Source organism: Fusarium subglutinans (assembly GCF_013396075.1).
Source record: "Fusarium subglutinans strain NRRL 66333 chromosome Unknown NRRL66333_c0000149, whole genome shotgun sequence".
In the NCBI taxonomy this organism is placed as follows: Eukaryota; Fungi; Ascomycota; class Sordariomycetes; order Hypocreales; family Nectriaceae; genus Fusarium; species Fusarium subglutinans.
Window position 1 is genome coordinate 1 of NW_023502212.1, and position 27,982 is coordinate 27,982.

The following is a 27,982-nucleotide window of genomic DNA, read 5'->3' on the forward strand; positions in this document are numbered from 1 at the left end:
GCTTCTTTCTGCTTAGTAAAAGACTTACCTTAAGGTATATTACTAAAATTAGTAGTAGCTAAACTTTCCTTTAAATTGTTTTTTAATACTTTACTAATTATATAAAGAGGCTTACTAGCCTAGTTATAAGTAGTAAAAAAACCTGTAATTTCCTTATTAAATAAAAAATCTAAAGTAAGGTATAGTATAATATAGGTATTAAAAATTGCTTATAATAAAAGTTAGTTAGCTATAAAGGTAGCTAAACTATATAGTATAAGACTTATAGTTTCTTTATTTTTAAGAAGATTTTTCTTTAAGATATAAGTTAAAGGCTTAATTATATTAGGACTATTTTTAAATTAGCTAGCTACTAGAGTTAATTATTATAAGGTATATATATAGGATTATAAGTATAACTACTGCTTTTATAAAGGGCATAGTATTTTATATGATAATTTAAATTAACCTTATAATACTTAAGTTTACCTTTACTAGTAATATAAAAGTAAATATAACTAAAGCAAGGAAGCTTATAATAGTTATTAGTAAAGACTATAATAAGAAGTAAATTAGTATTATTAATCTTTAAATAATTATTATAGTTATAAGGAGGCAGATATTTTTTCTTTTAATTTTTATTATTAGCCTTATAAAGATTATTCTATATAAGTTAGAGCTTATTAAAGGGTAAAAGGAAAAGGTATACTTACCTAAACCTATTATTTAGTATAATAATAAATAAGCTTTTTTTTTTACTTAGAAGCAGGGAGAAGGGCCTTATAAGTATACTTAGCCTTAAAGGAAGTAAACCTTTGCCCCTTACTAGCTAATAATATAGCTATAGTAAAGGACTTACTTTTATAAAAAAGGCTAAATAAAGTTTAAGTTTTAGCTTAATATTAATTAAATTAGATATAAGTATAGGAAAAGGTAATATATAATAAAAGGGATTATATAAAAAGGAGTTAGGTATTAATATAAGTATTAGGAAATAGGGATAAAGGTACTTAAAAACTATATTAAGAAATAACTTACTATTTTAATAAAAAGATAAAAAAAAAAGGTTTTACTTTATAAAATAAAAAGAAGGTATTTATACTTTTTTAAAAGTAATTTAAAGGCTATAAAGGTTTCTATACTTATTTTTTACTACTAAGTACTATAATAATACTTTTAATATTTATTTTACATTTTACTATATATAATATAATTACTTAAAGCCCTTTTTAAATATTATAGCTTTAACTAGGGGATATATTAGAAGATAAGGTAACCTTAATTAGTCTAGCTTACCTAATAAGGATCAGAGCTCCTTATAGGTATAAGTAGTATAGCTCCTCCTTTTTCTATACAAGAGAATTTAAGGCTCTTTTAACCCTTATATATGCCCCTCTGCTGTGCGTGCCACATGATTAAACAGAATATGCGAGTAGAAATCATCTTATAATTATCATTAAATCAAAAACTCATTACACATCATCGTCATCAGCCCGCTACCATCGCTATCACCGATAGATCATTAATACCAGTGCAGCGCTTATTTGAGACCACAGTTGCTGATAGCAACCTGAGTAGCAGTAGCGTCAACCCGTCCAAGCTTGACCGCCTGATTATTCGTAAGCGCATTCATCGCAGCAGGCGAAATGTTGAATCCAGCATCGGTATGATCAATCGCGAGAACATTAATGCTCTTTCCCTTGTAGGTGAGCTTCCAGCAGGTACCGCAGTTGGGAGAGTTCCAGCCCGCGACGGCTTGCGCACCGCCGATGTAAGGAAACTTGGGGATTTGGCCTTGGGTCTTCCACTTGTACTTTGTGATGAGGCCGTTTTTGCCGTCGGAACAGGCGACGGCTGTGAGAGCGCGGCCAGATTCGCCGTAACCGGCGTCGTAGGATACTGTGAAACGTTAGATGGAGGCATTGAGAGGAGGATGGAGGATGTGGACGGACCTGTGGTGGCTGAGACCGAAGTTAGAGCTGCGGCGAGGTAGAAGAGGTTGGTCAGCTGCATGGTGAATCGTATTACTGTATTAGAATATTATTGACAGATGAATAGGATGTTGTAGATGATGGATCAAGATAAAAGCTAAGGCCACTTCATCCTCTTTAAATATTTCCTGCCTCTCACTCCCCACCGAAGAGCCGAGCCATCCGATCATAAACTTCGTGTTCAAAAGCCATAAGCCTTCCCCGCAGCATCTTCCCATCCATGTTCTGATCCCTCAAGCGGTATGTGGATGTAACGGATCGGTCCGCAACGCTCGAGAATAGAAAGTCTAGAGTTTACGCCATGATAATCAGCTGAGTATGACTAACCGAATGCAGCATAATCCTCTCCAAAATGATCGTGTTCGAAGGAAATGGAGGGGCAGAAAGTGTTTCAATTGGCTGGTGGGGCATTGAGTTCTGAGCGTTCGTGTTAAGCGTTCTCGTATTCATGGGACCAGAAGCTATCAGATGATGATGGCCGGATCAAAGGGTCCAACAAGGTTTGGAGATTTCTGACGTCAGAAGTCACTTCAAATCTTCCAATTACGGCAGATTGCACCAAGTATTGTGGTGTTGGACTGGGCGAGGATCGATACTGGTTAAGCGGATGATCCGGGTTCAGTTGGCTCATCAACATAGAACGGCTAGACATACTGCAGCGAAATCCACGATGTTACATTGAACAGATCTCGGCACTCAGGATAAATCAATGCCCGTGCCATGAACTTGCAGCACCGGTCTCCGCTCCAATACGGACCATCCATCCAGGGCTCGTATTTGCCTTTGATTCAAAGCACGTGTAGCCTCAATGATTCCACTCACACTCGTATAGAAGTTTACGATATAACTTCATCGTCTCGATCGATCCCGAACACACGACCCTTGGAAGATAAGACGCCGATGAGCCGTTCAAGTATCAGATCGTAAATAGCGGAACAAAATGGATCGGGTATTTACGGTTTTGAAATGTCGCAAACCATCAGACAAAGGAGCATAGATTGCGAAAAGGTCAAAATAAGTACATTGGTCTATGAGCTCTTTCCACGTGGCCCAACGACTTGACCATCATATTCTGGAAACATTCTATGGCTATCAGTAAGGACATCATCCGGTAGGCCTACCTATGATAGGCCCCAGTCAGAGTGACCTCATAGGGCCGAGCGATAATCCATGGCGCCACTGAACACACCATGATACGACGACATCTGCTGTGCGGGGGACTACCTTGCTTTCATGCTTATGTCGAATAACCGATGCAAGCCCGATATCACGTGTATGGAGCCGAAAAGCCAGGCATCAACGAAAGAATGGTATTGTACTAATAAGAAAGGTAAAGAAATGTCCGACGCCGATTCATGAAAGTTCCCCAGTCGTTACGTGATACATATTAATAGCTCAAGCCTCAATCTTCTCTTCGTGCATGGTATGGCCCTTATCATCACTCAACACAGAGCCTCTTCTTCTCGGTGCTGACACTGCAGCCTGCGCGTCCCAGTAGAGGTAGATAGCATCGGTATCACCATCATATTCGTCATCAGAGCCAACCTCAATGATGCGCCACTTCGCACGACTGACGCGCTCGCGGCAAACAGCGTTCATGTTAGCGAATCTGACCTCAGTATCTTCTCCGCCGTAGCTCTTGATGTTCTTGACTAAGTTCTTGAGATATGTAACAGCGGTCGTGTCTAACATGTTGACGCGGGAGAAGTCTAAGACGACGAGACCGATGCCTGGAAGCGATGAAGGATCACTGATGTTGGCTTGCTTCCGAAGACGGGCTACTCTCTTCTCTCCGACGACGGACCAGTTACGCTCGGTCTCAGGTCCATGACTGCCATTGTAGAAGGCTGCATGAAATGTTTGGATCTCATCAAGCACCTTTGAGGTATTGGCGAAGGCATTAGGGAAAATGAGGGACTCGTTGAAGGTGAAGATCCTGGTGTCTTCTGGGATATGGGTTGATGAGAGTTGGTTGCTTCCGGGCCAATTTGATCTGGGACTTGACTCAACATCGGCTCCAGTCGATGAAAGTTTGGTAAAGACCTGGCGAAGGAGGATGTAGACGATGTTGAAACCAACAGCGCATCCGATGCCGACCTCACTGGAGTGAAACAGAGTAACCCAGAGTGCAAGCATGGAAGCGACAAAGTCTGCCAAGGAGGTCTTCCAGTAGCGATAGAAGGTCGAAGGAGGTGAGATGAGACCCCAGACAGCAGTGATGATGATTGCCGCTAGTGTCGCTTTGGGAATCCAGTAGAGTGTACCAACAAGCTCGTAGACACAGACCAAGACAACAGCCATAGTCACTACACCAGAGAGGGGAGACTTAACGTTACATGAGGAGTTGACAGCTGTTCGGGACATGGCGCCACCAACACCCATAGCATGGAAGAAGCTGTTAAAGAAGTTTGTGATGCCGAGGTAGCAGAGCTCTTGACTCTGGTCTGAGGTGTAATGGTTCTTGACGGCGAATGCTCGTGCGATAGCCAAGTGTTCAACGGCAGAACCAATGAAGACGGCGATACTGCGGGCAGCCACTTCAGGGATGAGATCAGCCTTGGGCATTGTTGGTGCTTGTTGACCCTTGGACTGAACCTTGACGACTTCAAAGAGAAACTTATCAGGGTCCCTGTTCTTATTAACAGCATAGCTGACACCAGTGAAAAGCACCAAGGTCAAGAAAGCTCTTGTTGTCGAGAGGAGCCAGATGATTTTATTGTCTTTGCTCCACCTCTTTCCAGATTTCTCAAGAATAGTCAGGAACAAAATCCCAGTGAAGCCGATGAGACATGCCCAGCCATTGGCATTAGGAAGTTCATTGAAGATATCGTGGATCTGCTTTGCTGCACCATCACGGACATTGTCTTCACCAAGGAGTGAGTCCATCTGATTGAGGATGATGGTGATGGCAATTGCAGTGATGAAACCACTGAGAACAGGGAGAGATATAAATTCGAGGAGGAAGCCGAGTTTGAGAAACCCAAGGATGAGGCCATAAACTCCCATCATGAAAGCTGTTGCAGAGGCGATCTCAGATGGAGTCCATCGATCTTGAAGGGCGTGCACGTTCTCGGATGTGAGGAGGCCGATAAGTGAAGTTGGACCGGTTGAGACATCTAATTATCGTTAAACACAGATCTGATATTTAAGGTGATGGTGGATAGCTTACCCTTAGTAGACCCCATGAAAGCGTAGATGACAGCTGGAAGCCAACTCGACATCAATCCATACTCAACGGGAATATCTGCAATCTTCGCATAGGACAGACCCTGAGGAATCAACATGAGACCAAGGGTAAGTCCAGCAATGAGATCATTAACGATCCATCGTGGATTGTACTTGGGCAACCAGCCCACGATCGGCACCTTGTCACTAAGGTACTGCACTGTTCCGGATGGCAAAGCTTTAGCTCCCTTGACTCCTAGTCGAGCTGCCCGATTCCAAGTGACATCGTTGCGAACGTCTGACTTGGCTTTGTCGAGCAGTTTCATACTGGCGTGATCAAGATGGCAGAATATTCAGTGAAGATGTGGTTTTCGAGTCTGGAAAATCGAGTCCAGAGCTGACGTTTTACGGATTAATATAGCCATACGCTAAAAATAAGTCTATCTATCTGAAGCTACCGAATCGAGGCAGCTGTATCCTCAGGATCAACTAGCCGTCATGTGTAAGTTACACTGACAGACGTGAACCTTCAGAGGGTATCACATCAACCCCCTCTACCGGTGACCATTCGCCGTACACCCTCCCCTCATCACCACTGCATCGCGGATTGGGTAGGTATATAAATGCGACACTCTGTCTGACGGGCGTATATCCCCATGCAGGAATCATCGACAGAAGGATGTGCCTCGATACCGAACACCGACAGATATCCATTCAATCCGAGAGCAAATCAATTCAATTGAGTTCGACCAAAGGTATCACATAGGATGCTTACACGGCGGTGTTAGCAGCCAGTAAGCTGACCTTGGGCTTCTGCCGGAGTCGCTTAGCCGGGCCAGGGAGGGTTGCGTGCCAGGGGGGACAAACATGTCCGCTGACCACATGATGATGGGGGTACCAAGATCGACGCCTAATAAAGCCCGAGGGTAAAGATCAGTGGTGGAAGTTACATCAATACAACTTTGCTTGAAACGGGACCCAGGGGCTGGACTTGGACATGGGATGAAAGCCTGCATGACTAGGATACCAAGAAAGAGGCGTATATACCACGAGTCATAACGTGGCGTATACCGTGCATCAGCTTTGTAATTTCAGAGCTTCCTAAAGTGCTCTGGTGTACTACTAAAAGGTCTAGACTCTAAAGATAGAACCCTGTCAAACAGCGAATTGTCGAATCACACCAGTAGGACCGATAACCCGTTCAAGACCCCTCTTCTGTAGGCCACGCCGCCCAACCAAACATGACTGTGATCTTGAGTGCAGCGGCTACCCACAGCGCACCAGAAGTCCCCAGCTCGCTCTTCGCAATGAGTCCTCCAACTATAGCGCCGATGAGGAGCAGAACCGGTGCTGCAACACGCCTGTTTCTCTCCGCATTCACGAAAACGCTCTCGAATAGTTCCGCGTCGGAGAACAAGTCGCAGTAGATGCTCGTGAGAACAACACTAGTCAAAGCGTTGAATTTGAGTGCGCGACTCGCAACAGCTTGTCCGCAGCTTTGAAACGCCACGAGAGCTATTGGCACAATGACATACCAGGGTGTATCATCTGGACCTGCATCTTTAGGGCCCCAGGTGACGATACAAGCAGCTGCAACGATGAAAACTGTCTGAATGCCAAAGGACAAACAAAACACCCATTTTCGTCTAGGCGTGGGTGTAAATACCCTGTGCAGACGGCTAAAAAAGAATGAACCGATACAGAAAGCCAGAATCGAAGATCCAGACTTTTTCCAACGATTAGTCCCAGCCGTAGGTCCAAGACCAAGATAAACAGTATTTCCTACCAATATCAGGTCAGACCAGATCAGATTGAAACAATGGGAAGGATTTACCGGTCTGCATAGATACGAAGGCACCCCATGTTGATATGGAAGCACTGTCGAGAATGCCTGTTATGATGTAGCACGCCAGAAGCATAACATCAGCCCAATCTCGGCGGACATCAGAACCTAATCTCTTGCGCAACCAAGATCTAGATCCTGGTTTTGGAGCGAACAGAGCCTGCGTCTCATCGCTCTGTGCGGAGATGCCGTTTTCAGCTCTGCTCTCACCGTTGGTGATTGCGCCGTAGGGTTGAGACATTGGGGTGAGATTGCTGCTGCTGTGTGTTTGTGTCTGTTGGATGATGTGAAAGTGGTTCGAGATATGCGTTTCTTTGTAACGTCGGTTAGAAGAGGGGCATAAATAAACGAAAATTGCCAAGGTGTAAACTACGATTAAAGGCGAAGCACCAGCCAAGCAAAAAAGATCAACGAAATGGGGCCTGGTTTCTCCCCCAGACTCCGCGTCTTCACCGAGCTAAGACAAGGTTTCAAACAAAGCCAAGCTTAGCTCCGTGCTTAAAAGATAGGCTTGGCTTACGCTCTCCCGATCGTTTACTTGCAGGGCAGGGGCACTATTCTTGGCATAAGCGGGGAAATCTCGTCAAATCCCGGGTCTAGTTTTATCTCCGGCTTACAACGTACCCCACATCCCGGATTCTTCTTTTGATCCAATGCACCCACGCTATCACGGCGTCATCTTTACACACCATCTTCCCTTCCCCTCCTTCTTACCACGTTGAGTATACGGCTCGAGCTGATCACACCCTAACAGGTTACGCGGAAGCCTGTAAGCGCTCGCAACGCCCTGAGAAGCTCGTTGCATTTTGCTTAGTGTTACGCCGCACACAGACATATTCAGAGAGTTGTACATAGTGCAATAACACGTAGGCAGGGTTGCGTACTTGTTTGACCTGGAGGGGGCTATGTGCCGGATAACCGAGCCCCGCATTGGCAAACGGCAGTCATCACCATCATGCGCTGTTACCCCAGACGGGATTGCATACCAAACTAGACGTAACTCGGTGATTCGCCGGCGATCGCTTTCTCGGCGTCATGAACTTCGTTTGGCGCTCTATCTTGGCGTTGTTTACGCTCAACTTTGAGAAGCCTACTTAACGTGAGAGACATTGAGCAATTGGTGCCCCCAGTCCATCGTTCATCAATGTCAACCAAATACTCATCCTGCCCAAATTAGCACTCCTTTTTGTTTAATCAACAAGTCAATTGTAACCTGTCTGTGGCAGCCCCGCAAATATGCATCTCCCTCACCTTGCCTATCTCGCAGCCCTTTTGGACATCTGCGCGGGCGTCCCCGTAGAGGACAGTCCTCGCCAGAGGCTCCTCAAAGGTCTGGGACTACCACCCAACTATCGCGGTGTGACGGGCGGCAAGAAAGTGCCGTTCACGCCGGGTCACAGAGACCCAATTGATAAGCCCGTCGACTCTGTCGGCGACGAGCTTGATCCTCTGCCCTGGCGCAACGGTCTCGGAGCTTCTGTTTTGGGACCGTGGAATGAGGCGCGCTCGCGTCAGAATCCTGATCTCGTTAGACCACCTAGCACTGATCATGGAAATCTGGCCAACATGCGCTGGAGTTTTGCGGACTCGCATATTCGCATCGAGGTTCGTGCAGATTCATGTGATGTGCAGAACCTTTTGCTGATTTGAGAATAGGAGGGCGGCTGGACCCGTCAGACCACCATTCGCGAGCTGCCAACGAGTGTTGAGCTTGCGGGCGTGAATATGCGTCTCGGTGAAGGCGTTTATCGCGAACTTCACTGGCATCAGGAGGCCGAGTGGGCCTACGTGCTGGATGGAGAAGTCAGAGTTACGGCTCTTGATTATGAAGGCGGAAACTTCATTGATGATTTGCAAAAGGGCGATTTATGGGTAAGTAAGCGGGTTCTGTGCTGATCGTTATCTAACAACCTGCAGTACTTCCCCAGCGGAGTTCCTCACTCCCTGCAGGGTCTGAGCCCAAACGGCACGGAATTCCTCCTCATCTTTGACAATGGTCACTTTTCTGAGGAATCGACCTTTGTTCTCACAGATTGGCTCGGTACGTTTTTACCTGATTCTGGGACACTCGAAACTAACACGAGTAGCTCATACGCCCAAGTCTGTGATTGCCAAGAACTTTGACTTGGATCCTGAGGTCTTTGCTCGTCTTCCCGAGAGCGAGAAGTACATCTTCAAAGGCCGCACTCCTGGCCCCATCAGAGATGAAGCCCCCAAGGGAAAGAAGGCCAAGAAGTCCAAGTTCAACTTCACCCACCGCATGCTTGACCAAGAGCCTCTCAAGACAAGCGGAGGTCAAGTCCGCATCACCGACTCCAAGAACTTCCCCATCTCCAAGACCGTGGCTGCAGCCCACGCTATCATTGAGCCCGGTGCCATTCGTGAGATGCACTGGCATCCTTCCGCTGATGAATGGTCATTCTTTATCAAGGGACGCGCCCGCGTGACTATCTTTGCTTCTGAAGGCAACGCCCGAACCTTTGACTACGTTCCCGGTGATGTTGGCATCGTCCCCAAGAACATGGGACACTTTGTTGAGAATATTGGAGATGAGCCTATTGAGATGTTGGAAATCTTTAGGTCGGATGAGTTTAGAGATATTTCGCTGTTCAAGTGGATGGGTGAGACACCAAAGAAGCAGGTCATTGATACACTGTTTGCGGATGATCCAAAGAACGCTGCCAAGTTCTGGGACAGAATCAAGGATGCGGATAATGATGTTATCACCAAGCCTGACTTTGTTAGGTCAAAGCCTGAGGCTGACGAGGAGTTGTAAGCTCCTACACACTGTATAGGTAAATGGTTATGGAAGGATGTACACAAGACAAATAAGTATTATGTTTCTCATGATTCCTCAAAGAAGTGACATATCCGGAGTGAGGTCAGAAGCAATAAATTTGAAGCTGCCACGACGACACGGAAAATCGTGACGTCAGCACAGATGGCATGTTGCGATAAAGCATGCTGTTTTTTCGACGGGTCGTGAGTCGGCCATGATAAAGGCAGATTGTCAACGTTAATACACAGTCAAGGCTTAATGTAACAGAAAGATATGTTGTTTATGCAAAGTTGCTCATTAAATTGTCGCTCTCTTTAGATTCATGTCTTACCCTGGAAATCGCATGTTCATTTTGAGAACTCGATTAGCCCCACCTGTAATTGGCCACTCATCGATAAGCCAATCGCCGTTGCAACGCACACTGGGTTTACGATGGGTAATTTTCATGTTTCGCGCGGTTCGTTTATTTCACTCTTCTCACGTCTGGTTCTCACATAATGCCTATAGCCTGTCCATGGCTATTATAAAAGTAAAACGCTCAAGAGTCACGCACGATCATGTCAGGCAGTAGCCGCTCCCTTCTCCCAATGACTAATCAAATGAAGGTTGCGTGGTCTAGTTGGTTATGGCATCTCGCTCACACCGAGAAGGTCCCCGGTTCGATCCCGGGCGGAACCATTCTTTTGCCAATTCTCATTATTGTCAAACATCTTTTTTCTCCCGTGCGAAACATAGAGTTCGGAGCGAAATCCGAGATTTATATGGCGTTCAAGTAAATGTAAGTCTTGATTGAATGAAACTGGCTTTATCAAGAGGAGTCAATCGAATTATGGCATTCCTCGAATCCTCGTCCTGACTCTGGCTATGAGTTGTATGTACTGGATCCTCCAGGCATTGAGTTTTACAATCTTTAGATCGTCTAGCAGAATATCACTGTAAGTCAAGCTCTCGATCGTCATTTTCATGTCCTTCCCTTGGCGTTACCAGCTTTGTCATGAGGCGACCCATCCATGCAAAAATCTCCCAAAGATCTCCCTCAAGCATCAACAACTGGAGCTGAACTTCCATCTCCACATCTTCTATAATCTTTCCAATTGAACCCCAAGATGTCTGCCCAGTGGCCTGGGCAGGCTGGGAGTCGGTAGGCAATGGGGTGCCTGGCGACGTAGTTCCTCCAGGTGCAGGCTTCTCGGGCTCACTCGCGTCATATACGCTGAAAAGCGCAGAGCGAAGAGAATACGAATATCCACCGCAAGGCTTCTTAGCCCATCGGATGGAACACAGTTCCTCTGGGACGCGATCGAGAGCATGTTCCGAAACAGTAGCGTTCGTGCAAACGCACTGCTTGTCATACATCATCAACGTCTTCGACTTCAGATCTCTGCAAGCGCCCCGACAGCTTTCAACGCCGCTGGCCTCACCAATGAACACGGCATCACTGGGTAACTTGAACGTGCAGCCCAGACAATCTGGAATCGGGTCGCCAGGCAACGGATCTTGATCAGGTATAAGCTCGCTCTTGAGACCCGTGTTGATAGCACTGTAACTTCCAAACCTTTCGCTGCCGCAAGCGACAAGATCAGTTGGTTTGCCTGGGCAAGGGTCCATGCAGTAATGGCCGAAGCCTCCGACACTTTTGCGACGGTTTGGTATGGTTTCTGAACAGTAGCAGTCTGCGCCTTGTACCAAAGCCATCGGCTTGCCTTTTCTGAGGCAGTATTGGCCGCAGGCAGTCCATGTGTTCTTGGTTTTGTCGCCTTTGACCTTGACGACTGGGTCGGTTGTGTCTGACAGGCCGCGATAACATCCACGGTAGGTACGTTTTCCTGCACGCGGTGGCAAGTTGGGTGGATTATTCGTGAAGCCTTCAGTAAGACCGAGAACTGAAATCAATAAGATAGCTGTCTTGGCAAATAGAACCATCATGGGTGAATTGGGGCGGAACACAAGGCGATATTTTGCTCCTTCACCGTAACGGATGGAAAAAAGAAATTGAAGAGAAGCAGGTTGACAGGTCAGCAAACAGGAGGCGCACCGCGTTCTTATCTACCTAAAAAGTCATGGCTGGTTCGACAACGTGCAGATGTTGGTTGTCTTGAAACACTGTTGGTTGTGTTGTTGGTGCTGAGCCCCAGTATATACCGGGATTGATCCATGTTGTTTGGACGTGCTGGTGCTGATCAGCGCCAATCAGAATCCACAGGATTTATGGTTCAATTAAAGTCTAACACAGGATGCAAATCCCGCACTCCGCGTTCTATTCATGTTTAATTGCTTGTCTGATTGTTAGCAGCGACATCTACCAAGGAAGCCGATGACGTACGAGATCAAGTCCGTGAATTACTATAAAGAGTCAGCCGTTAATCAAGAAAACATGAACAGGGGAGACCAAATGAGATTTTTAGGAGTGAAGACTGTTCAAATGTACATTTGAACACCGGCGCTGTTGATATGGGCGTTCACCGACACAGCTCGTCTCAGGGGTAGCGCGTAAGGTATTCAGCTATCAGAACCGCCCTCGTTGTTAATACCTGACACAAAAGGAAATTTTAGATGTACTGGTTAACCTGGATATTGTGCTGCTTGATGTGTAACTCAAGATAGGTGGTCATTCAGCCAGTGAGTAGAGCCTATGAATTGGGGAGATGCGAGGAAACAGATCTTGATGACCATGACTCATATAGTGAGCTGGGCATGTCCACAACATCAGGATTGTTTCAGAGAGTGTGGCAAAGGTTTTCTGATACTCGCTGCGGCATCGTTTGGTTATTCTATATCAAGTCGATTCCCTTTTCGTGATCTATAGGCTTCTTTAGCGGTGTGACAGAACTCTACTTGATATTAAGAGGCCAAGGGACTAGAATGAGGTCAGAGGTCTAGCTGAACACAAGAACAGGAGCAACATTCGAGATCATCTACCAGCAGCATTCACAAACATCGAGCACCCTTAGCACTTTGATCAAGAGACCTTTACTTTTATTTTAATCTTTTTTTTGTATTTTATTATTTTCTGGTCTAAAAGATGTTCCCTCCACTTCCAGTACCTTTTTTTTTGTTAGTTGCTTTTTTTTTGGTCAGGTTTTATATTTTTTGCCTTTTTTTGTGTTTTCGTCTTTAGTATCAGAAATCCTCGCCTCTGTTGTGTGCCTGTCAGTTATGTCTTTGCTGATTTCGCATCAGTTTTGGGTTGTCCTTTTTTTTTCCGGGTTTTAAATTTTCGTCTTTTTTTGGTGTGTTTTTCTTTTCATGCTGTCAAGCCGCTGTTGGTATCTTCATCCGAGTCGGGCTATATTCGTTCTTGATACACCGTCACCTTTCTGTACCACAACATACCAGCTCCACGTTTTCCATCTCCATTAGACGGTAAGTCCATTAGTTGAAGGGGGGATTAGGAGTCATGTACGGCATACCCCGGCTGACACAATACTGATACATTTCGTATTCCTCCATGCATGCGGTGCAGTTGGTCCAGTTAGTGTTGTAAGTGCGGTTTTCCTCAGCAGTGCGCCGATGAGGCCCCATGCCCCCGACACGACGCTGCATGCACTTCACCAGCTCGTCATGACCTCCAGTTCGCGCACCGCATCGTCGGCAGTAGAGTGTGACATGGACGACGGTACACATGATTGCGGTTTGTACAGTAAGCAGGACCGGTTGAAGGTAGATCAAGTGTTGGTTGGAGAGTGTGATGTATTGAGAGGTGGCAAGTTGTTCATAGAAGGGAAAGTAAAGTGTTCGTTGAGAAGAAAGAAAGTAGGAATGAAAGTCCTGGGAATTCGAAATCAATAAATAGCCGTAACTCTAATCTTCCACTGTCATTCTGAGATGAGGATAGTGGTTGACACTGTTAGAGGAGACAGTGACTGCTATCCCGATATGGCTAACAGATGCTGCCAGTGCCGGTACAAAAGAGGGCGAGAAGCGACTGTTGATATGAACATCGGCACTTGCGATGCACAAATGGAACTTAAACATAAGTAACTTCACTGGCCTGTCAGAGTAGCCCCTTACTCCCTTCAGGTTCCCAAGAGCGTTCTCCGATGTGATAAGCAAACTGCAGAGAACTGGAGGTAGGTGATCGCTCCAACTCGCTTGTCCATTCACAGACCGACTCATCATCGTAGGCAAATATATACGCCTAACCCATCGTCAACTTAAGCTTTGCATTATACTGCATGTACTAGATCCTGGCACGACAAATACCTGCCCAGCGCTACCCAATAGGTAGACGGTCTCAGTATAGCCTTAAAGGGACAGCTCTATCAACCACACCAACTTCCACCACACGCTTCTCACCCGATCTCAGTGTCCAGACTAAGAAGTACAGAGGTAATTGGAATCAGATGGCAGATAGCAGATAGCAGTACAGTATGCTGTGCGGTAGCGCCAGTTGAACTCGCTTGCGGCCGACGATATATCAGACTTTCCCTTCATCCAAGAGATGACGATGTTACGTGGCGTGTGAAATCTTAAAAGGCCGTTAGAGGGTACAACCTTTCATGTCCGACAAGCTTCCGTACTTATGAGAAAGACTGACTACGGGTATATATATATCTAAAAATACATTCTAGTATTTATTACTTAGTATAAGTTATAATAATAATAATAAAGGTAGTTTAAGTATAATATCTTATATAATATATAAAATATATGTTAATATATATTAATATATATTTTAATTTTAAAATAACTAAAATTTAAAGCTTTAAGATAATTATAAAGATAAATTATCTTTTAAGGTAATTAGATAATATCAGGGAGACTATGATTTGCTTGCCATTGTCGTTGAGGGATGAATTAGTTACCCGGGTCGTTTCCAGTAGCGAGTTAAAGCCCTGGCCAAAGCTCAGGTTCCCGATACATCAGGCGCAACGAGACCAAAGCAATCCTTCTTCTTCTCAAGCTCAGAGTTTGTATCATTAGTGGTCAGTTGAGTATTCGTGTCCCGCAGAGGAACGGTGGGGCAATAAACACCATTTCCCTAATTAGGAAATTCTCAACTCAACAACCTAGACTAGCCTTGCCAGCGGATAACTCGGGAACTCAGTGACGAACTTTTTCAGAGTCAATGATAGGCTGCCGTGATGTCTTGTCTTAGACGACACCCCGTCGGAGTCCGACTTCACCATTCGGATGAAAGTTGCTGATATGGCTTTGAGAGGTATAAATACCCAGCGAGCTCCCAGTCTTTCCATATCTACATCGACAGCATCTTCTTTACAAGCTTCAAAAGAATTTCAGACTCTTTCTTCTTAAATAATTCCATCATGCCTGATACCCTCACTCTCCAAGGCAAAGTCGCCATCGTCACCGGCTCAGGCCGTGAAAACGGCATTGGCGCTGGTATTGCCCTCGCCCTCGCTCGAAACGGAGCTTCAGTCGCAGTAAACTACGTCTCCGACTCCTCCAAGGACCGCGCCGAGAACGTTTGCACCATGCTTCGCGAGGCAGGAGGAAAGGCTATAGCTATCCAAGCTTCAGTCGATACTACTGAAGGAGCAAAGTATCTCGTTGACAAGGCCCTTGAGGGGTTTGGGACGGATCAGATTGACATTCTCGGTGGGTTGCTCGTGCAAACTCTGCTTCGGAGCTGACTGGTGTAGTTAACAATGCTGCGACTGCATTTTTCTGTCCTATTACTGAGGAACCAAACGTGGAGCAATTGACCAAAGTCTTCCAGCTCAATGTTCTTGGAGCGTTTTACATGGTCCACTACGTCATTGCTCACATGCCTCCCGGTGGCCGCATAATCAACATCAGTTCCACCAACGCCAAGCGAGGAAACGTCGCCGTCTCTGCGTATGCAGCTTCCAAAGCCGCTCTTGATAGCTTGACATGGACGTGGGCCGGAGAGGCGAGTACCGCCCATACACTATTTACGATGGACACTAACGAACATGAATAGCTTGGTCGCAGTAAGGGTATCACTGTCAATTCTGTGGCTCCGGGTCCTGTGAGGACGGAGTTCTATCCCAAGGGACAGGAGGATGAGTTGATGAAGGAGGAGGTTGATATTACTAGGGCTGCTGATCGACCTGGAACACCTGAGGATATCGGTGATGCTGTTCTTTTGTTGGTTCAAGAGAAATCTAGATGGATTACGGGGCAGTACATTGGTGTTAATGGCGGCGTCACTTACTAGGCTCTTGGGACCGCCACCTAAAGTGATGATACTAGGAGAGCCATTCTCCAATATCAGACCGAAGATGCGTCATTTCTAGTGGAGAAACCTTTTCAACCCATACCACTTTTCGCAAACAGTCCATCAAGCCCTCCCATGATCGTAGGTGAATGCACGTCATGGTCTGAGTGATCTGATCCAAATACCAGGGCTTTGAAGAACCAACACCCATACAGACCTGAATAGCCAACACCCAAAGTTTCAGCTCCTCCTTTCCTTTCCAGAACTTTTCATCTAACTGCGCCATAAGTTGTCTTACTGAATTATTCCTTCTTGATGCAACGTATAGTGCATCACCAGATGACTGTGTCATTACCAATGCAAATAAAGAAACAGCCGAGACGCGCACTATCTCTGCGAGAATTTCAGTAGATGTCGCATATGATGATCCATTCCGTTTCAAGACAGAATTCATTCTTGGTAGTGATAAGACTTGATGGGCCAAGGCGCATACTGGAATGAGGAGATCAAGCGCGAATGGACTAACAAGCCATACTTCATTTAGTAAGACGGCGACTTGGTTCGTGGATGTGAGAGCGCCATCGATGACGGCAATTTGTTCTTGTATCCGTTGCTCGTCACTTCTCAATGACGCTAGAAGCTTTTGGACATATCGGGACCTGGTAGCTTCGGGTAATGTAGGTAAATCTAGTGGTAGACAAAATCTCGGTTCCGCGTCTTCTACCATTGAGCCCAGGAGGTCGCAACTATAGGGGTTAGTAAGCATAGTACATAGAAAGTTGGAGAGACTTACATGAACAGAGATTGTCGGATAGCGGGGCGTGAGTCCAGTTCTTTAACTCCCCCAGCCATTTCAACTATTCTTTCCAGCCCTGCCATGTGAACCATCCACGATTGCGAATTCCCAGCGCGCATCTACCTCATTAGCTAACATCAAACTTCAACACAATTTCAGTGACTTACATCAAAAGTCGCCAGACAAATAACTGTCCCGATAACAGCATTCTCACTAGCCTTACTCTCCACCTCGATCCCCTCCCTCACCAAGCTCAACGACTCAGTATACTGCTGTATCTCCTCCAACGTCGGCGGACTCTCAAAGGTCGCCGTTAATTTCTGCCTCAATCTCAAGACAGGATCGACAATAGCTATTGATAGCAGTCCTTCCGACACCATGTCCATCGCCCGAAATAATCGTCGGAAGTTGTAGCAGACTTGCGCGTCGCCCCAGTATGTCGGGATAAATATTGACTCGCTTGTTGGATGAGGTGTGCGGACTGTACTCATTCTGCGGGAGAGACCTATGTCTTTCATTACATGTTGGCGGATTTTTCGTTGGGCTGCTTTGTCTTTTTTGGCGGGGTTGACTTGGACGAATGCGAGAGTTGAGGGCTGTGTGTTGTTTTTCGGGGGATGTTTCGGAATTGAAGCGGTCTTTGGAACTTTGAATCTTATCTCCATTTTTTAATATTGGTAGGTTATCAATTCTGGGGATGAGAATGTTGAGATGATTTGAGGAGGCTTACTTGGATGCGTCTCATCTTGGCTTAGTGAACGGTGAAATAATTACCCGACTGTTGAGGTGAGATGTCCAGTGAGGTTAGTGGGATAAAATGCAGGGACTGAGATAAGCTTATCCTTGTCCTTATCTTATCCGCCTTTGTTTTCATCGGCCAACATTTCATGCTGACGGTCGGCAACATACCCTGCACGTCAGTGTCTGGCAGCGACATCCTTCCTCTTCTTGTTTATGCATCTAAATAATTTCGATGCTGAATGAGTCAATATTTTTTTCTTATCTGATACTGACTATAATTTATTCCGCTGTCTTTGCTTTTATTCTGAGATACATTTCCTTTCGATAGGCACCAATATTTGTTCTCAACATGATGAGCAAATTAAGACATGCCAATTTGCAATTCCCGATACAAGACATGTTCACAATTAACAGAACTCTTTCCCGCTGAAATGCTATCTCTCGCGAAAAATCTCCTATCTGTTAACAGAATCATTGCCTTCCTCGGATAGCAAACCAAACCCCTTTGTTCCAGAGCTGCGATGCCGATCAACAACCCCAGTCCGCTGCCGGAAGCCAATCTGACTGGTCCGATCGATCCCTCAACCGAGATCACTCCAGACCTCCCTCCCAACCACGTGGTCCACCAAACACGCATCAAAATAAACACTCAGATTAACAGTATGCATCACCAGTAAAATAGACCAGTCTAGGCACAACATCATCCCTCGGAAGGCAGAGCAATCCAGCCCATCTTCCTCGGAACACCAACCTATCAGCATCTCCCCCCCACGGCCCCAAGTCTCACCTTAGCATAGTCGCAATCTCCGCGGGGAACCCTAATCCGCCCTCCACCCAATCACGTCCCTCGCAAAGCCGACATCATATGCCGGCAGCTGTGAGAGTTTCCGTCTCCCCCAGATTTTCTGTACCCTAGGGAAAAGCAAAACGGCCAACTCTAGTCCAGTACCCCGGATCCGATAAGACACACAAACCCCGCTCGACGCTAGTGAGGTGAGCGCGCGCTGGGGGAAAGGCTGATCGAGAGATTGGGTATAAAGGGGGTGAGACCAATGTCGATCTTGGTCACTTTCTTTTCTGCATCATCCATCACCATCACCGCTTCTCAAGATGGATACCAGCGCGCAGAACGAGAAATTGCAGAATGGCGCTGATACCGCGTCCAACATGACCGAGGCTCCCGGCGCGACTGTCGAGAGGTACGCGTTTCCCGTGCACTCTCTGTTTCAATTAGACCACCACGTGCTGACTCACCAATTGCAGCATTGAGAATGCGCAGTTCTACATTGACCCCAAAGCAGAGGCTCGGCTTCGTCGAAAGATCGACTGGATGATCGTTCCCACCGTCTGTCTTCTCTATCTCTTCTGCTTTATCGACCGCGCCAACATCGGTACGCGCCCCCCTTCGCTACTCACAGAATGCTCCGAAATTAACACGAGCCAGGAAACGCCCGCCTCGCAGGCCTAGAAAAAGATCTGGGTCTCACAGGCACCGACTACAATCTCGTCCTATCAGTCTTCTACGTCAGCTATATTGTCTTTGAGATCCCCGCAAATCTTCTCTGCAAATACATGGGTCCCGGATGGTTCATCCCCTTGACATCGTTGGGTTTTGGGCTCTGCTCTATTTTTACTGGGTTTGTATCAAATGTCCATCAGATTTGTGGTGTGAGATTTGTATTGGGGATTTTTGAGGCCGGTATGTTGCCTGGTATTGCGTATTATATGTCGCGATGGTATAGGCGATCGGAACTTACCTTTCGGCTGTCGTTGTATATCGTTATGGCGCCGTTGGCCGGTGCCTTTGGAGGTCTTTTGGCGTCGGCGATCTTGAAGCTTCCTAACTTTGGACGCTTCACTAGCTGGGAAATGATCTTTGGTAAGCCTTCTCACGTCTCGGCGCATGATCAAATACTGACTTTCCTCTAGCCATTGAAGGTATCATCACCGTCGGCCTGTCCATCATCTCATTCGGTAAGCTTTCCGTTTCTCATGATCTGCTATCGCTAACATGTCTCAGCCACTCTCACCGACCGTCCCCAATCAGCCGCCTGGCTCACCGAAGAAGAAAAAGCCCTCGCCCTCAACCGCATCAAGGCCGAACGTCTTGGCACAACCGAAGTCCTCGACAAGATCGACACTGCTAAGATCATCGCCGGCATCCGCAGTCCCCTCACACTCTCGACGTCCATCATCTTCCTCCTCGACAATATCACCGTCCAAGGCCTCGCCTTCTTCTTGCCCACCATTGTACGAACGATTTATCCCGAACGAACCACTATCTCCCAACAGCTATTCACTGTGCCGCCATACATCGTCGGTGCCTTTTTCACGGTGCTTATTCCTGGTATCAGCTACAAGTTTGATCGCAGGCAGATCTTTATTATTCTTTGTGCGCCGATGGTTATGGTGGGCTATGCGATCTTTTTGGGGACGACTAATGGGCATGCGAGATATGGTGCGACGTTCCTCGTGGCCAGTTCGGCGTTTGCACTGGGGCCCTTGACGAATTCTCATATCAGCGCCAATGTTCTCAGCGACACAGCGCGCAGTGCAGCCATCGGTACAAACGGTACGTCCATCAAAACATCACTGTCACACTTGATAAGATACTAACTATCCACAGTCATGTTCGGTAACATCGGCGGACTCATCTCCACCTGGTCCTTCGTCAAGAGTGACGCGCCCAACTACCCCATCGGAAACGGGTTAAACTTGGCTACTTCGAGCACGATCCTTGTTCTTGGTGCCGCGACTCTTTGGTGGATCAAGCGCGATAACCGGAAGCGGGCTAGTCGATCCGCTGAAGCTGAATTGGCTGGTTTGTCGCAGCAAGAGATTCAGGACCTTGATTGGAAGAACCCCAACTTCCGATGGATTGCTTGAGTAATAGTCTTTGGTTGATAGTATTGAGAGCGATTTAATAGATATTTTCATTTTCTAATTTGATGTTCGTAATACTATGGTCGTTTAATTGGAGGCTGTGATGCTTTGCGGACAGAGCGCTGGGTGTCTGGAGCGTTGGCACTGAGTCATCAATAGTGCCAGCGTAATATTGATTGAATGTGGATCTTGAGTCAATAGTCGACTTGGCTAGAATGATTAGGCATGGCACTAATAAACAAACCCGGTTCCCGTTTTGTCGGCATCAGGGCTCCCCTATTCAATTCCAATAGCCTTTCTAGCCTTTCAATTGTCGGTCTACGTTCGCCAAAGTCTGCAAATAAATATATGTCACCAGATCAATGCAATTCCGTGACTGGCAATTAAGCGACAGCAATTTCTTGATCTACAATATTCCATTCACCGCGATACGGGCCTCTGTCATATAAAACCCCCAACCGCAAAATCCTACCTTTTGCATTAATTCAGCCGTATGGGATAGCGGGGCAATTGTTCATGTGGCCGTGAATTATGAATGTTCTGACACCTGATTTTGTTACACAGCCATGTCTAAGATGGATCACTCAATCTAACGGATATACGCCGCAGAAGATTTCAATGAACTCATTTTAATCCACAACCTTAAACAGACGCCATTCAGCACTGATAGCCCTAGCACCAGTGGAAGTGATTCAGAAACAAGCTTATGATCGGAATATGCTGTACTGCCACAAACAAGACCTTAAGTTCTTGATGACATGATTCTGTTTATTTGAAGTCCGTTTCAGACCGGCTGTCCAAGTATCAAAGTTTCTGTCACTGTAAATGTATGATAATAATGAGTGATTCACTTCAAATCTCAAGTATATAATACTATCCATCTTCGCAGTCTCTCTCTTTCCATTTCCTCAAGGTTGCCCCCGAATTCTCCTCCCTCGTTGCTATTATAAACTAACAACAGTTTCCTATTAGACGACCTGACTTAAAAGCGGAATCATGTGCCAGATCAGAATCATTAGGAAGAAATGCCAGAAATGTAACCAGGACTTCCATGACGAGACATCCGTTAGTCGCTGCCAGAAAGCCGTAGATAACGGAGTTGCAAAGTGCGACCCGTCGCAGTGCTATGAGGTCGGAGCCCTGGCTTTTGGAAATTGGAGAGATTGTAAGAAGTGCTGGGCCAAGTATGAGGCGGAGCTTGAGGCAGAGCGTGAAAGACAGAGGCTTTTGTTGTTGCAGCAAGCGAAGTGATCGTGGAGTTGAGAGTCTGAAGAATGAGGGGTATGGTTTATCTTGATCTTGAAGCTTTCCTCGAATGTGTTGAGGATATTCACTCTAGAGTTAGAAAACCATTAAGGACAAGTGAAAATTGCATAGGTGAATTGCTTCTTGTGTCTAGGTGTTGGAAGCTCGATGATCCATATGCCTAATATTTATTCATAGCTCGGCCGTTCGGCTTTTGAAAACCTTTATCTAAATCAGCCTGCTAGAATTTACTGTCAATTATAACTTGTCTTGTAAGTCGCGCCACCTTTCACCTTTCGCTAGAAGGTAGGTTTACTAATGCCCTACTTGACAATGACATTGATCTTCACCCCGCGTGTTGGATATTTTCGCTTGAGTCATGCTTTATCACTCGGGAACCTGGTCAAGGCTTCATTGCTTCTATGAGACGATACTATAAGGCGGTTTCACGGACAAGACTTCCCTCGGCGGAAGTTGATATCGGGATCGGAACATTGTTTAGGGTAAGTGATTCTTTCCGAGCTATGAAGGAGAATGTATATCGAGGGTTCGGTGTCTCTTGGCCCCTACGGCAGCCCTTAAGTAGTTGATGCCTGCTAGATTACTGTTAAATTAACACTGTTCAGAACAAAATATATATCGGCCCCGCGTATAAGAGAACGAGCCTCCGTTCATTGGCCCCTTTATTCACAGATACGTATCGCCATTTCCCGGACACCTTTGTTACAAAAGACATTATGGCGATTTTGTCCGTTACCTCATACCACTCATTATGGCCAAGGACCCGTGTCGAACCAAGAAGTGTCGCACCTAATGCGAAATCAAGTACGACGGCATGCGCTACCGCCTGCTTGGGAGAAAGGGTACAGGTGTCACTGACGCTGAATACAAGTGATGAATGACAAGCTGCCTCGTCGACAAAGGGATCATCAGCCATTTAACAAATTGCAACAACATCTGTCATGTCATATTGCGTCCCACTGCGCTAATTTGATCCAATTTTTCATCCAAGCCTGGAGCGTCAGGAGATCACCATTCGAATTACGCCCAGCGGTGGTGCCCTAGGGTAGGCAACTCGATTAGTGAATGGACGACCCTTGAAAATCTCAAACAGGGCTTCAGAGCATGCCCATATCCACGCTACGGCAAGGAGCCGTCGGCGGTTCACTTCAAAAAATGGCCACTAAGTAATGCTATAGATGTTATTGACATAGATGAAGTCTAAATAAAGTTTAATACACTCGATGGGGGCTCCGGAGATTAATATCATTCACGCAAGGGGTTTTAAATTAAGGTAAAAAGGGGGCGGCTCAGGGAGCGGTCTAGAATCGGCAAAACTGCGGGTCGCGCGAGAAAATGGACCACAATTTCGATTTCAAGGGCAGAAGCAAAAGTCAAATACACAACATGCACTCGCGTAATGAAACATGAAAGCATTATCAACTTTCACTCTAACCTTCCTTGATGTGATGCCAACGACTGTCCAGAACAATTGTCAAGTTCATTGAGGGGTGCCTGGCTATGGATTTTAGCACTGCATTTATAACTGAGCTCACTTCAGCATCACCAATAATCTCACTTTATTTACTTCGTATTCAAGACTTTGTTAGTGAAAAAATTAATATTATCTCGGGAAATAATAGCAATTATATTAGCTGTCTAAATTTAGCCATTTTCTAAGGTAAAGAAACAGAAAATACAAGCCTAGCTTATGCGATAATACTGAATACCCAAATTTAGATTGCCTTGGGCACATCTCTTGCCAAGGAAAATTAAATCGCAATCCATAGATTGACCTGCAGTAGTCTCTCCTCAAACTCACGCAGTGTCTTAGTAGATATATTAAATCGATTACCGTCCTGGGCCGATAAAGGCATTCGATGTTGGAAGAAAGCTCTGAGTTTCAAGTTCTGTCCGCTGATTTCAGACTTTAGCCACAAGTCCTAACTGCAAAAAATATATCTAGTTATAACTTAGATATTATACTAAATGACTAACTGATTGCTAAAGCTAAACGCTAATAAGAAGAAACCCTAGATTATGACTCATTGGCCGGGCTTGGGGCCATGTAACTTGTGAAGGTCAAGGCGCATGGCCGGGCCTTTCCCATCCACCCACTTCGCGTTGGGGAATCCCGCCTTCCACGGAATATAGAGGTTATTCCAGAAGTCGCGGCCATCCAAGTCGTCGTCCATGTCGGTTAGCATGACGTCCTTCTTGGTACCCGCCCAGATACCATACCAGCTTCCAGACATCGTCACCGAGGCGTCTCCGGCCAATTCGAGCATCTTGAACCATGACTTGAGCCTAGGGTTGTCCGAGTTCCTAGGCAGCTCGAGATACGCGCTCACCGACTTACCAGCAGGGACCTCGGTGAGGTCGCTGTAAGATTCTGGTCGATACCCGTGATCAGGACCAACAAGACGCTTGCCAAACTGAACAGCGTCGGCCCCTGTATCAAAGTGGAAGTGGCCGAGCTCAAGGGCAAAGCTGCTGATGGGAGACAAGTCCGTCCAGAAGGTGATGAGCCCTGTACCGTTGTTGAAGATGGTGACTTGGATGGTGAGGGGGAAAGACTTGACTTGCTCCATCTCCACGGTGACTTTCTGCACGGCATCGTTGACTTTGGGGTCGAGGTAGTTCATGCCTATTTTCTTGCACGCCCTGCGATCGGGGCAGTGGAGGCTGATGGGTACGAGTTTCTTGGCTAGCTCGCCCTGCTTGGCGAGCTCTACCTTGTTCTTTGAGTGACCGACGTAGCCCTTACCCCGGCGAGGAGTCCTGAGAGCATCGATACCATGACGACTGACCAACTGGTTTGCGTTGAGGGCAGCCTGGCCAGTGGCAACAGGGGCAATAGATGTGCCAGAGACGACAGAGGTGGTGAGAGATGGTGTAGGGAGGATGGAAGAGGCGGAAGCAAGAGAGCCAACGAGGGCAAGCGCCAAGATAGCGTTGCTGAGGAAATGCATCTTGAATATGATGGTCTTGCGTGTCAAGTTATGCTTGAGTTGTTGAAAACGTTCTTGTAAAAGAGAAGAAGGTGGAAGCAATCGTGAAGGTTGATGCGCAGGTGTGAGATGAGCTGGATGTTTTGTTGAATGAAGAGTCAAGTTCTTTTTTACTCAGACCTGGGCGGTATTTGTAGGATTTTTCCCCTTATTGCCTTTCTTAGGAGCCTTCTTGAGTTTCTGCAGTTGACAATTACTTTCGCATTTCTGTTGCGTGGGCAACATACTCCAGTTATAGGCACGAGGGATAACATTACCGTGATTGTCTATGCGTGGATATGTACAAAAACTTTCTATTGGCTTTGGTCCGTAGGTTTGTAAATCTGTAGCGGCCAATCGTTTGCACTTGACATAAATTTATCGTTTATGCCTTGTTGTCCTGATTGTGCAATCTTGCTAAAGTCGCGTTAGCGAAAGAAGGTACATGAGGGGGATAGACAAGCTTTTGTTCGATTGGTGTCAATAAATAATCTGAGTGGGCCATTCTTGCTAGACTTTCATCTACGGTACTTTAAATCTGTGGCACTTTTACATCAACATCTTCACTTCGTAGAGCCTCTAGTTTTTATTATGGAAGCTAACCTTATTGCCGCATAGGCTTATGTAGGAATGGGAAATCACACGAGGAAAAGGAAAATCTTATTATCTGCCACCTGTAGTCGCATTCTAAACTACGCATTTTTGCATTCAGAGGCTAACTCTTCTGTTGGTGGCCTTGTCTAGCCATTTAAGTTTCTGGCTCCTAACCTTGCCATCTTCCATCCCTGTGCCGTCAACGAGATCCCGATTGCAGTTCTTCGTCGCTTCGTGCGGTATTTGCGAATAGCCGAATACGATCCACCACTAGCCCTGTACAAGAGACGGTCAGAGGGCTTCTAATGATCCTTGCATTTGCAATCCTTGTCACATGCAACCAATGAACGGGCACCCAGCTTATATACTGGCTGAGTGGTTGTAGAGGGCATGGTTGTCCAGCTTCGCGTAGCAGCTGTAGCTTTGGGTTCCTCCTCAGCGCGTCCAGATTTAGCGAAAAATGGTGCAGGTGTAGCCGCGACTTTGTTCGCACCAGACTGCGACGCACTGGCTGAGCTAGGATCCTCACTAGCTGCATCCTCTGATGACTAAGTTGGAACTGACCCATAGGCTGGGGATTCAGCAGCTGGTGACTCAGTAGAAGAATAATCAGCCTCGTTTTCTGGACTGGTATACTCTGGCGACTCTTTGGTTGGCTGCTCACTAGCATAGCTCTCTCCAGATTCGGCCTCATCCTTTGGAGTAGAATCAGACTGATCTGCGCTCGAGGTTTCTTCCGTCTCATGTCCAACATCGGAACTGACGCCTGACGAATCATCGCCATAAGTAGGCTCATTAGCGGCACTAGCTCTAGGCTTAGCTCCATATCTCGGTTCAGAATGTTGTGGCACCGCAGAGACGTGATGCTCCTTAGGAAAGCGCAGCAGGAGCTTATTCAATGACGACCAAGTGATGTTTAGGGTGTTCCAGATGTTGTTGCAGCAATGAACCAAATCACTCCTCATAACCTCAGGCGCAGTTGTAGCCCAAAGTCCATTCCACTGTCCAGACATGCTGATTTCGATATCACCACCACTCTTCACCATTTGATGGAAGACATGGTTCGGGTCGGTCAGGACAATGTCTGCCTCCAACGCCTCACCAGGGAGGATCACAGAAAGTTCAGATGCAGCTTCTGGCCTGTACCCCTCTGGCGGGGGTGCGAGGGTAACGGAATGATCACCTTGGGCGGTGATCTTGAAGTACCCATAATCAAAAGCATACTGGCTGAGAGGAGAGTACTTCGTCCAAAATGTGATTGGGTACGAATCATGGTTGTTGACCTTGACCTTGACGGTGAGAGGCTTTGAGGAGACAAGGCTTAGAGAGACATGAGCGTTCTGAGAGGCTCTGCAGAGTTTGCCATCAGCCTGCCAGCCGCAAGGCTGTTGCTTGGTAACAGGGCCGATGAGAGCCTTGGCGAGGTTTTCTTCCTCCGGCGTAGGCCATTTACCGCTGTGGTAATGAGGCCTGGGGATTCCGACGGGGCAGAACCAGGGTTCTTGATGGTTTGGGTGAAGCTGGATACAGGGGTGTGCGCAGCCAGGGTTTGTCGCAGCGACGTACCCTATGAACCCGAGGCCGAGCATAGCCTGAGAGACTAGGTTGGAGTACATATTCAAGTAATGTGAACTTTAATTGGGATGTTTAGGCAGGTAAGAATTTGGAGATGGGAAGTGAGGAAGACGAGAGTGTGAGGTTCTTTCGCGTTTACAGGGGAGGGAGAAGGGTCTTAAGTAGTTGTGATTATCCCATTGCTATTAGATACGTATCGATTGCAGAGGGGAATGTGTCGTGGCAAATTCAATGTGTTACGCGTCCTTGAATACAAGGGGAGCAGGATGGTGCTATCAAGTCAGTAGGGCTATGAGTCCAATAGAATTCAAAAAGCTTGAGTCGCCAAAGTCAGATGAATGGGACCCCAAGATGTGTGATCTGGTTGTTGTACAAGCGCAGAGACGACGGGAGCCTTCATGTCTACCAATCGTGTAGGTAGTTGGTATACTACCTGAATTGTGTTTATGAGTGATATTATGAGTTGATGGACCTAGCAGCTGAATTACGCGTTTCACTCGTGTCTACATTGTTGATCAAGACATCACGTACAATTGGCGAGTAGAAATGTATTGTCTCTAAGCATCGTGCAATCACCAGATCTGCTGGCCTGTGGGAAGAGCGTTGTATACATGACTTCATGATACACTCTTGAGACTTTATATCGTGGGCCGTGGAACCTACGAGATGAAATACTTTACTACAGGAAAAATCACAAGCGCCTCAGTAGGCTACCTCGTTGGCCGAATCGCCATTATGAGGATCTCGGTTAGGCAATATTAAGTTTGGGGCTGATGCCCTATCCGCCGGCCTGAACTTTTGCCGTCACTGTCTACTTATATTCTCAATCCTTTGTGACCACAATAAGCGCAGGCCTTCGACCTATCCAGCCAGTAGCGAGATCAGGTCGTAGAGAGTTGGAAACGTGGCTTGATGGCCTTGCTCAAGAGCAGGATACGAAGAAAAGATGTGGCGTTTCTTCATTGGCGTTCAACCTAGATCTTCCAATGAAACAGGCGTCAAGATCTGATAACTTTATTTAACCTCGTGAAATAGAGGTATGACCTGTAGTCGCGGCATAAAGTCCACATGCTACCCTAGCGTCTCCCGCACACGAAGACTTCATTGGCCAAGTACCGCACGCGTGATGCCATCGGGTTGCAAAGGCCCAGTCCAAGCTGATATGACAGATCTTCAAACCATCCCTCAAAGTTCCATACACGCAGGTCAGTGTTGAATCTTTGAAGGAAAGTGGTAGCCAATCAACTGCATCCGCTTAT

The 27,982-nt window shown here is 46.5% G+C and overlaps 10 protein-coding genes across 10 annotated transcripts; 3 read left to right on the plus strand and 7 right to left on the minus strand.

Moving 5' to 3' along the window:
* Window positions 1-1,519: 1,519 nt before the first annotated feature.
* Window positions 1,520-1,992, minus strand: FSUBG_9531 (eliciting plant response; the record flags this gene model as incomplete). The annotated part of the gene is made up of 2 exons (XM_036688055.1): window positions 1,520-1,878; window positions 1,932-1,992. The coding sequence occupies 2 exons, from the start codon at window positions 1,990-1,992 to the stop codon at window positions 1,520-1,522; spliced, it is 420 nt and encodes a 139-aa protein (XP_036534927.1).
* A 1,373-nt stretch (window positions 1,993-3,365) lies between these two features.
* On the minus strand, window positions 3,366-5,461 carry FSUBG_9532 (uncharacterized protein; the record flags this gene model as incomplete). Its single annotated transcript, XM_036688056.1, has 2 exons — window positions 3,366-5,086; window positions 5,140-5,461. 2 exons carry the CDS (start codon window positions 5,459-5,461, stop codon window positions 3,366-3,368), a joined length of 2,043 nt encoding a protein of 680 aa, XP_036534928.1.
* Window positions 5,462-6,336: 875 nt separating this feature from the next.
* On the minus strand, window positions 6,337-7,219 carry FSUBG_9533 (uncharacterized protein; the record flags this gene model as incomplete). Its single annotated transcript, XM_036688057.1, has 2 exons — window positions 6,337-6,917; window positions 6,970-7,219. 2 exons carry the CDS (start codon window positions 7,217-7,219, stop codon window positions 6,337-6,339), a joined length of 831 nt encoding a protein of 276 aa, XP_036534929.1.
* A 995-nt stretch (window positions 7,220-8,214) lies between these two features.
* Window positions 8,215-9,754, plus strand: FSUBG_9534 (oxalate decarboxylase; the record flags this gene model as incomplete). The annotated part of the gene is made up of 4 exons (XM_036688058.1): window positions 8,215-8,583; window positions 8,635-8,850; window positions 8,896-9,019; window positions 9,066-9,754. The coding sequence occupies 4 exons, from the start codon at window positions 8,215-8,217 to the stop codon at window positions 9,752-9,754; spliced, it is 1,398 nt and encodes a 465-aa protein (XP_036534930.1).
* A 933-nt stretch (window positions 9,755-10,687) lies between these two features.
* Window positions 10,688-11,680, minus strand: FSUBG_9535 (uncharacterized protein; the record flags this gene model as incomplete). The annotated part of the gene is made up of 1 exon (XM_036688059.1): window positions 10,688-11,680. One exon carries the CDS (start codon window positions 11,678-11,680, stop codon window positions 10,688-10,690), a length of 993 nt encoding a protein of 330 aa, XP_036534931.1.
* Window positions 11,681-15,024: 3,344 nt separating this feature from the next.
* Window positions 15,025-15,899, plus strand: FSUBG_9536 (NAD(P)-binding domain protein; the record flags this gene model as incomplete). Its single annotated transcript, XM_036688060.1, has 3 exons — window positions 15,025-15,316; window positions 15,361-15,598; window positions 15,674-15,899. 3 exons carry the CDS (start codon window positions 15,025-15,027, stop codon window positions 15,897-15,899), a joined length of 756 nt encoding a protein of 251 aa, XP_036534932.1.
* Window positions 15,900-15,930: 31 nt separating this feature from the next.
* FSUBG_9537 (uncharacterized protein) lies at window positions 15,931-17,360 on the minus strand (the record flags this gene model as incomplete). The annotated part of the gene is made up of 4 exons (XM_036688061.1): window positions 15,931-16,176; window positions 16,393-16,645; window positions 16,693-16,814; window positions 16,863-17,360. 4 exons carry the CDS (start codon window positions 17,358-17,360, stop codon window positions 15,931-15,933), a joined length of 1,119 nt encoding a protein of 372 aa, XP_036534933.1.
* A 1,186-nt stretch (window positions 17,361-18,546) lies between these two features.
* Window positions 18,547-20,322, plus strand: FSUBG_9538 (major facilitator superfamily transporter; the record flags this gene model as incomplete). The annotated part of the gene is made up of 6 exons (XM_036688062.1): window positions 18,547-18,635; window positions 18,700-18,827; window positions 18,881-19,315; window positions 19,366-19,410; window positions 19,457-20,008; window positions 20,063-20,322. 6 exons carry the CDS (start codon window positions 18,547-18,549, stop codon window positions 20,320-20,322), a joined length of 1,509 nt encoding a protein of 502 aa, XP_036534934.1.
* Window positions 20,323-23,609: 3,287 nt separating this feature from the next.
* On the minus strand, window positions 23,610-24,536 carry FSUBG_9539 (uncharacterized protein; the record flags this gene model as incomplete). Its single annotated transcript, XM_036688063.1, has 1 exon — window positions 23,610-24,536. One exon carries the CDS (start codon window positions 24,534-24,536, stop codon window positions 23,610-23,612), a length of 927 nt encoding a protein of 308 aa, XP_036534935.1.
* Window positions 24,537-25,450: 914 nt separating this feature from the next.
* On the minus strand, window positions 25,451-26,764 carry FSUBG_9540 (uncharacterized protein; the record flags this gene model as incomplete). The annotated part of the gene is made up of 2 exons (XM_036688065.1): window positions 25,451-25,664; window positions 25,713-26,764. 2 exons carry the CDS (start codon window positions 26,762-26,764, stop codon window positions 25,451-25,453), a joined length of 1,266 nt encoding a protein of 421 aa, XP_036534936.1.
* Window positions 26,765-27,982: the final 1,218 nt, after the last annotated feature.